Here is an 8,953-nt window from a genome sequence, read left to right on the forward strand (position 1 = left end):
AAGTTATTATCCCTTTAAATGTTAAGCAAAGTTTTTAAGGGAAAGGGATTTTCGAGCAGATTATGTGACTAAGCATGAAATAGGTATTTTATTTTGCTTTGACTAAAGGATTATTGGAAATGATTTTTGTCTTGTTGAAAAAGATGAAGAAAAATATGTTTTCAAACACTAACAAACAAGAAAAGCAACCATCAGAGAAATGTGATAACCCAAGTCTGCCTTCTGCTGGAGGTACCCTGGCCCTATCCATAGCTGAAAGATGTCAGTCTAGCTCCCTTGGCTTTAATGCAAGTAAGCTGGTTTTACCAGAGCTGATGATTGCTTGACTCTCTATGTTACCCAAACTGGTCAGAGAGAGAAGAATCATATTCACAAAGAAGAGTACCACCTTAAGGGCTAAGTGCTTGTCTTCTCATTCAGGGTGATATTTGTTATTTAACCCAATATGCTTTTTGTTGGTTTATTTGGTTTGGGGGTTTTTGTTTGGATTTTTTGGGGGGGGGGGGGGTGTTTTTTGAGACAGAAGAAACAAAGGCAGGATTCAAAGGAGGAAAGTGAAATCCGGGTTAAGGCAAACATGGGTCTACTTGCTTGCTGTTTTGGTTCCAGGAAAGATGCTTCACAGAAACTCAGTTTCCATCTTTCTGTAGTGCCTGTTGTGCTGTGTTGTGTGGTGGTATCCACAAGGATTTATTCACGTTCCCAGTGGGAGCTGTTATTTCCCCCATTACAAGGTGACATGTGATACAAGAGTACCTAATTCCCTTAATTCATTTTTTAGGCCCCTCTGTGAATTTGCTCTACCTGTAGAACACCACACTACCCTACAGCACAGTGAAAGTTACCGCAGGTGGCAAGATAATGTGTAAACTTCCACTTGTACCTGCACATCATTTCCTTATTTACCCCAAATTAATCAGAGAAGCAGATGCTCCCTAGTCCCTTCCCTGTCCTATCAGTACCAGCTGGCTCGACAGACCGTGCTCTAACGACTCCAGGCCAAACTTCAGTTGCCTCTCAAGTGTACGTAGGTGTTTGTCCCAGACAAAGGGGGAAGGGTTGGCAATGGAGAAGCTATAGAAACAAGTGAGCTTTCTCACCACGCTCTGGAGTTGCTCTCATATTCAGAGAAAGCCAAAGACTAACAATGAAATAGAAAGGAAGCAAGGGAGGGGTATGTGTGTGGGTAGTGTGTGCAAAGCTTTCTTCCAGCTCTCCACTGAGCCATGACCTGGTTTCTCCAGGAGCTGCCTGCTGTTTTCTTATTTTTGAAGCAAGTTCCTGAGACAATGCTTTGCATGCCAAACAGGGTCAGCTGCTCAGATAGGAAGGGTTCTGAACTGGATATGCACCCCCCATCTTCTCTAATGCCTCGACCACTCCTTTCTTTTCCTTCTGTTTTCCCTTTCCTTATTCAGAATGAGGAAACAAAATTAGTTCTTACGTGCATAGAGAAAGCAAGGGGAACTTTCAGGGATATTGGATTAAATTTATTGCAGTGACTGCTAGATGCTAATTTTTTATGGTTATTGTTATTTTGACAGAATCCAAGAAGAAGAAAAAGGAAGGCAAGAAACAAGAGAAGATGCTGGATTAATGGAGCCAACTTGGGCAATGTGAGAAAGGGACATCAGCAAACACGATCAGTTAACAGTTTCATTTATACCTAGGCATTTTATCCTAAAATTATTTATAGCTTAATGGTACCATAGAAGGAAACAAACAAACACAGAAAAAAAAAATCCCTTTTTTATTACTTTAGTATTTTAAATGTATAACCCTAACAACAATTTTTAGAGGCCTGTAATAAAGGACTCCAAAGTCATTTAGAAAATTATGTCTATTGTATATTGAACAATGTAGAGGTTTTAAAAATATTTTTTTCTCAAGTCTTGCCATAGGTCTCAATCTGGTAATTACTCCACGCAAGCAGAACCTGAACCTGTGTGGAGCTCCGCTGAAGGCAGTGGTGCCTTGTGTGAACATAGGAGTCTGGCTGGATGCAATTATATTTAAGATTGGGACCTTGTATCTGAAAAAACCCAGACTTGTTTCTTAAGTTCTTGTTACATCTGGATAACTGTATGAAATTATTTGTCTAAGGAAAGGATGGGGGCATTTTGTTGACTGTTTACAGGCATAGAATTTTTTTGGATGTGTGGTGAATATTCATTCCAAAATGCCACCATCTCCAGGTAAAAAACAGTAGCACTCCTATCCTTGGCCATATTTTGAATGTTGGAAGTAAAAATTCTGAAATCTTTCAACAGTTGGACATAGAAGAATCCTAATTTTTCACAATTTTCTAGCAATGATTTTTCCAAGTGGAATGATAACAAAACTTCCCATTTTTTAGCATATCAGTGCTGGTAGTGTCCTCTATTTTACCTATAAAAGCTGAAAAATGCTTTCTTTTATTTGTTTATTTTGCCAGAAGGGAGAATATCCTTTTCACAAAAATCTAGTTGAAATTGTTGTGATTCTGCCTGACCCAACCCACTTTTGTATCAGTGGGAATCTTCCTGTTGATTTTAATTATAGCTGGTTGAAAAACAGTATGTCTGGTGGGAAGTAACAGAAGAAATCTGTTTGGAAACTGCTTGAGATAGTTCATATTTTTGACCAAAAAAGGGACAATTTGTGGGACTTGAAACTAATAGGAATGAAATTAAGTTTTGTTTCTCTGTTAGTAAAGCAGAAGGGAAATATAAAACCAGTACCTGTTGCTTTCTTCCATTTTTATATAAGCAAAAAGACTGTGGAAAAGCTCAGTCAAAATAAAAATAGTTCTGTGATTTTTTTATTATTATTTTTTTTAAATGGTCTGCAGGGAAAGAAAAAGAAAAATTATAACCAGCTGGTTTTCAATTTTTTTCAATTTTACCTATTTTAAATGATAATAAGTCCTGAGAAAAGTCACAAAGTAGAAAAAAGATCTGACAAAGGGCTGGTCTGTCCCCAGGTAAAGGGTTGTTTAACAAACTAAACAACCAGCAGACCAGACTTTTAGAGGAAACATAAGGGATTTCAGTGCCCAAATTAATTTCAAAATCATTGCTTTTAAATTCTAAATCTTAAAATTCAACAGCAAAAAATAAGCTTTGCCATTTGTGTAGGCTGCAGGCTTGCCTGCTGGTCAAGAGGAATAGTCTCCCTTGTACTGCTGCAGGTAACCACTGACTTCAGCGAAGCTGCAGCAGGGTGTGTTCATCTGAGTAAATCACATTGCTCTCTTGGGATTAGCTTGTAGACAAGCAGAGAGTCTTTTTCCAGACTAACATCACTCCCCTTTTCTATGCAAAAAATTTATAACAATTGCAAAGCTTGCCCTCTTTTTTCTCACATGGAGGGTATGGCTGATCTGAACTCACAGTGAGGCAAGTCCTTCTGTAGACGTTCCCAAACCCTTTTGAAGCCAGCTAGCCAAGGCTGCGTATAGTTCAAGGTAGACGAGCCACACAGTTATTTCCTAGACTCCTTGGGTGTGTTTTGCAGTCTGTGTTGATGTCCTTGTTATTTTGACTATGCTGTTAGACATACTTGAGCCAGTGGTATAGTTAAAAATGTCCCCAACGTGTGGTGGATGTGCAATGACCAAATCCAAAATCATAAAAGCTCATATTTGGGTGGTTCTGGGTGCTATTTGGTTTGTTCATGGTCTAATCAGGTCTACCTGTGCTTGTGCCTCAGACTTAAACTAATGGTTTGGTAGGTCTGATTGAAAGCAAAGGGAGAAAGAAGCTTTTTCACTCACCAAAGGTTTGTCTGTCTAAATGCTGCATCAGTTCACTTAAAGTGGTTCAGCTTTGAGTGCAAACACTGTTGCACCATTGTCTTACACTGGTTAATCTAGTCCATGTTTCATAGGGAGCTGGCAGGGGTTGGGAATGATGCTGAGACCAACAGTTTGACTATCCTTTAGCAAACCGTAGATGTGACTTCTGATTTCCACCTCTGTGAGTAAGAAGAAAATAAATTCCCCTGTGTTTCCTCTGACACCTTATGGCCCTTAAGATTAACTGCCCATCTGGCTTGTTAAAGGAACATTCCTAATAGTTTTTGAAGGAGGCCAGTCAAGTTCCTATGGTAGTGTAGGGCCTCCATGGAGAGAGTTTACAGAAAACAAAGAAACAAACAAAAAAATACCATGTTAGGACCAGAAGAAAGCACAGCAGTCCTGGTAGCAAAGGGTGTGAAATAGGAGAACAGTTCCTCTGTACTACTCAGCCACATAAGTTTGGATCTATATTGGCATCTTATTGTTGACAGTAATTGGAGTTGTATCTGTCATAGTTTATAAACAATGAAGAAAATTTCCAAGAAACCAGCAGAAAACATTCTGTGGAAACTCTGGCTATGAAGGAGATGATAAAATTAATTCATGGCAGAACACAGAGGAAGATTGAATACAATAGGTCAGTCAGGTCAGCTCTGAAACGAGGTCCCTGATACCTAACGGGAGCAGTTGCTTCACTAGTGACATTATCAAGAAAGCAAGAGGCAAGTATCTGAACAAAACCTCTTCTCACCCTATCTTGCTCAGTTTCCACTTGACTAATTCAGAAATTTCTCCTTACTTGCTTTCTAATCTTCTACCCTCCCTCCTTTGGGAGGGCAAGGTTGTCTAACAGTGCTGTGGGGGTGGCTACTTCAGATGAAATATGTTTTACCCTCTTGGTGCTATCCTGTTACAATGGAAAATGACTTAGCATAGATGTGTTGCTTAGCTAGTTTAACCGACTGAAGCTTGTTTCACGAATGTCCCTCTTGAGAAGTGGTTTCCATCTTCATTTTCTACAGCTATAATATGGTATGGGGACCTGATGGAAGTCCCCCAAATGACAGCTTTTTTCTGAGCACTCAAATCTCTTAGAAAAGAGAGGGGTGAGTTGCTGAACATCAGCTAAGGATGAATCTGCATCCAGACTCTGGATTCTAGCAAGTTTAAACTTAGGGGAATTTGGGTATAGCTCCCTTCCCTTCCTCTAAGTAGGCTGAGCCATGCTTCTAAGCAATTAGGCCTGTCTATATCTTGATTCAAAACAATATTTGAGGGGGCATTTTCTGACCTTGACATGCCTCCTGACCCAAGTGCCCATATTGAAAGAGAATCATTGCTTGTCAGCCTGGCATATTTAACAGACTATTATGTGCAGCAAAACTATAGGGCAAGGCTCCAGGAAGGGAAACATTTGTTGTACATGCAGGTAGATACTAAGTTGTAACTTAGCAATTCTCATCTTCTAATTCCATAGTGACATTCTGGACTGTACTGTTTTTCAAAGGAGAAAAAATTTAAAAAATGAAAGAATAATAATTATAAAACATATCAACAGATAGTGTTGGAGACTTTGTCAAGAAGAGACAGGTATGAAGTCAGGAGCATTTTATACAAACTTCTTTTGCATGCTCCTTGAGTAGGGAAGGCAGGATTACTGACTGGCACATCTGTTTTTATGCTTTACTTGATTTGTGCCTTAATGAAAACTAATCAAATGTAGAATGTTACAGAGAAGTAAAGTCCCACTCCAACTGCAAAAGAACATGTCCACCAGGAGGCAATGTCAAAAGGAGACAAAAGTATGTCTGTCTTTTCTGGTTTAGGAGTGCAAGTTATGATGATGTTGATAGGAGAAAACATAATATATTTCTTTAACTTTGGTGTATATCCTTCACCACTTGGCACGTGGCAATGGACAATTCAAGTAAAACAACGGAGCATTAGGATGAACTAAGGAGAAGTGAATACTTATGGAGACTGTTTATGGAAACAGGCCTATAAAACCCCTGAAACTAACCATGCTGCTAGCAGGGAGCGACTGAAGATAAACATTGTGTAGCATTCCCATTTGTTTAATGAAATTCCGTAACATATGATGAACTTTGAGTTTCCTTAGTCTAATGTCAATGATGAGGGTGGGACAAAAGCCAGCCTGACTTTCCCTCAGTCTAGGAACTGCAACAACACTAACAATGTAAACCTGACACTTTTCTAAAGCAAAATATTGGTGAGGCACATCATTTTGACATGACACAGTAGTCTTTCACATCTCCCAAATTCTTACAGGAAGGGGAAGCAGTATGTCAATGAGGGTAGGTATCTCATATTCAATCTTTTTAAACTCTCTAGGACAGCATCTTCTGTGAAATTCTGACAGTGTTCTCTCCTTTGCGGGGACAAATGAGATTATACAAACAGATTATACCTGTTGTCTGCCTTCCCCCACTCATCTCTAATTTTGAAAGTATTTATAGGTTTTCTGTCAATTCTGCTAAGGCAGTCTACCTCTCAGCCAAATTTCTGTGGATATTGTTGATCCTTCCTCATGCTTGAGGCTGTATTTTCCATTTCTTGCTGGATTGTCGCAAAGCAGCCCCAGCAAGCCCCTACTGTCAGTTACCTCTCATTGTGTGTTTCTAAGATTAAAAGACACAGTAGCAACTTGTTAATCAGAAGATGACAATGAACAAGGAAATATGAGAATGAGCAAAGAGATTCCCTGGATTCACAGGGAGCGTGGCTTGCTGGTAAAACCTTTGTCATAGCTCAACCTGGGTAAGGCTTCCTAGGGGACAGAAATGCATCACATTTGATTGAAAATTAGAGACGATGAAAGAGTGTCTGCCCTTAGCTAGATAAACAGTGGCAAGAAGCTGCATCCTTTCCCACTGTGTCCTCTCTTACCATCGAATTAAAGGGAAGAGACATGGCACATAGAGCTTCAGGGATAGTGGAAGGCTTGCCTGGGCAAAGTAGAGCACAGAGAGAGGCTTTTCCACCCCAAGGGTGTTTGCATTTAGAGAAGGTCTAGGTAGTCTTGTTCATAGCAGCAGAAAACTTTGTGTGCTTTTGGACCAAAACTAGACGATGCTGAAGTCTAATCATTCTCCTAATGTTCCCTTTCTGCTGCTTTTCAAAAATGGCTGTTTGCCTTGTGGCCTCATCACTCTGACCTGAGCAGAAATGAGATATTTTAAGGAAAACATGGGAATTCAACGATATTCAACTATCATTATCTCATTGGTGGGGCTGTACAATCCTTTTACCCTTTCTGCAGTTTACCATTTAAATGTGGAGGGTCTTGGGGTCCCAGATGGCTAAAAACTCAGTCAGTATGTCCTCGCCTTTAAATCGCTCGGCTCTGAGTGAGTTGTCTGTGAAAAAACTGTACCTACAGCTCTTATTCCTTTATTAAAAAAACCACAGTAACAAACAAAACCCACAACAAAACTGACAGCATGTGTCCAATGTATGAATTTACTGATGAGATAAAACAGAGCCTCCCAAGTATTCCCATTTCAGAAAGTCATTCAAAGTTAAAGACTTTATACAAAAGCTTTAGCCTGAGTTCTGTGATGTAAAGCTACGAAAATGGATAGCCTCTGCAGGGCTGTCTTACCCATACCCAATTTCATTCAATTAGTTACACTGTTTGAATTCCCTCACCCTAATCTACCTGGCAACAAGACATTATTTAACTTTTCTCATTAGGTCATTGATTACACTTCCCATATTATGATTATGTAGTTCATCTAGATTTTTACAGCTGAAGGAAATGGCTCTGATAATCCAGAGTGTGTTGTGGTTGCCGAGGGGACCTGCAGCAGAGGCAGGCTAGTACTGCTGCAGCTTGGAGCGAGAAACCACCTAATGAGGATGTCAGCATCAGACACAGCAGATCGCTAAATATAAATGCATACATACTGCATATATGGGAAGCAAAACTCTATATAAAAGTGCATCTGTAACTCAAAATGTGTCTCACAACTAGTGCTGCCATGTTTTCAAGCTAAAGTAGAAGTGAAAGAGGTTTTTGTCCTGTGTTGTTATTTACACGAGGATACAGGAGTAGTATATAGAATGAAGAGCTAGGTTTCTTTCCACTCCCCAGCATATCAGATTAAGAATAGCTGTGTCTAAGGAAAATGCAGAACACATGCCAATGAAATGGCCAATAGGACTCAGTATCAGAGGGATGTTCTCTTCTGTCACACCAAGTACATGGAAGGGCTTTGTTCAAAGGGGACGAACTGCTTCAGTTAGGTGTGAACATAGAAACCCAGGCAGAAAACAAGCTTTTTCTCTGCCAATAAAAAGAGAGGAAAATGGGAAAAAAAGATGGAAAAAACAAAGTAAAACAGAAATCATCTTGATACTTGTAGTTTGAGTATTAAACAGATAGAAGGAATGAAAGTCAAAATAACAAATTAAAGCCTGAATATCATGTTCAATGGATTTCTAATTCTGTATATATCTATTAAACCAGTGCTATATGATATCTTCTCATGGGTTACTCTCTTTTTCCTGTTCCTTTTCCTTTTTTTTTCAGTTTGTATATTGATTTTGTAAGCTAGCGGTGTGTTACCTTTTTGATTTTTTTAAACTTGTATGAAAGCCATATATCCATATTGTAGAATGAAAACATTAATCCTGTAACATCCCTTAATGTTTCCCTTAGCTCTGTGGGATTGTGGGAGGCTCTAGCGAATGTATATGTTTACCAATTGTATCAACATAATTTACTTGCTCTTAGTGGCGATAAAGAATTAAATAAACTAATACACAGAAGCGTGGTGTTCTTATTTCGTTGTGGAAATTGTAGGGGACTTCTGAAGTTCCTTAAATTAATTCCAAGTATTCTTAGTGGTCTGCCTTTATTGTACTAATTTCCCACCAGCTATAGGTGTTGCTTGTCACAGAAACGATTTTCTTTGTAAATTCAGAAAAAGTTTTAGTCTGTAGAAAGAAATCTGCCAGAAAATGATTCTAGCAGAAAACAGCTCTTTGGTTTGTGCATACTGAAGTCTGTCTGCCCCAAATTCCTGGCACTTACCAGTTCTATAAAGCAGCTTGTTTCAGTATACAGTTATTTCAACCTGCATAATATTGACACAATGATGGGTTACAGATGAGGAGTTTGATTTTTTTTTTTTTAAATTACTAGCTAAGCAG

General features: G+C 39.1%; 1 protein-coding gene across 1 annotated transcript in view; it reads left to right on the forward strand.

The window, feature by feature from the left end:
- PTN (pleiotrophin) overlaps positions 1-7,708 on the forward strand; it is a 79,681-nt gene extending 71,973 nt beyond the window's left edge. Inside the window, exon 5 of the mRNA XM_072872275.1 lies at positions 1,545-7,708. Coding sequence (XP_072728376.1) covers positions 1,545-1,597 — 53 coding nt within the window. The 3' untranslated portion in view covers positions 1,598-7,708. The remainder of the gene's footprint in view (positions 1-1,544) is intronic.
- Positions 7,709-8,953: the final 1,245 nt, after the last annotated feature.

Source organism: Ciconia boyciana, chromosome 1 (assembly GCF_034638445.1).
Source record: "Ciconia boyciana chromosome 1, ASM3463844v1, whole genome shotgun sequence".
Taxonomy (NCBI): Eukaryota; Metazoa; Chordata; class Aves; order Ciconiiformes; family Ciconiidae; genus Ciconia; species Ciconia boyciana.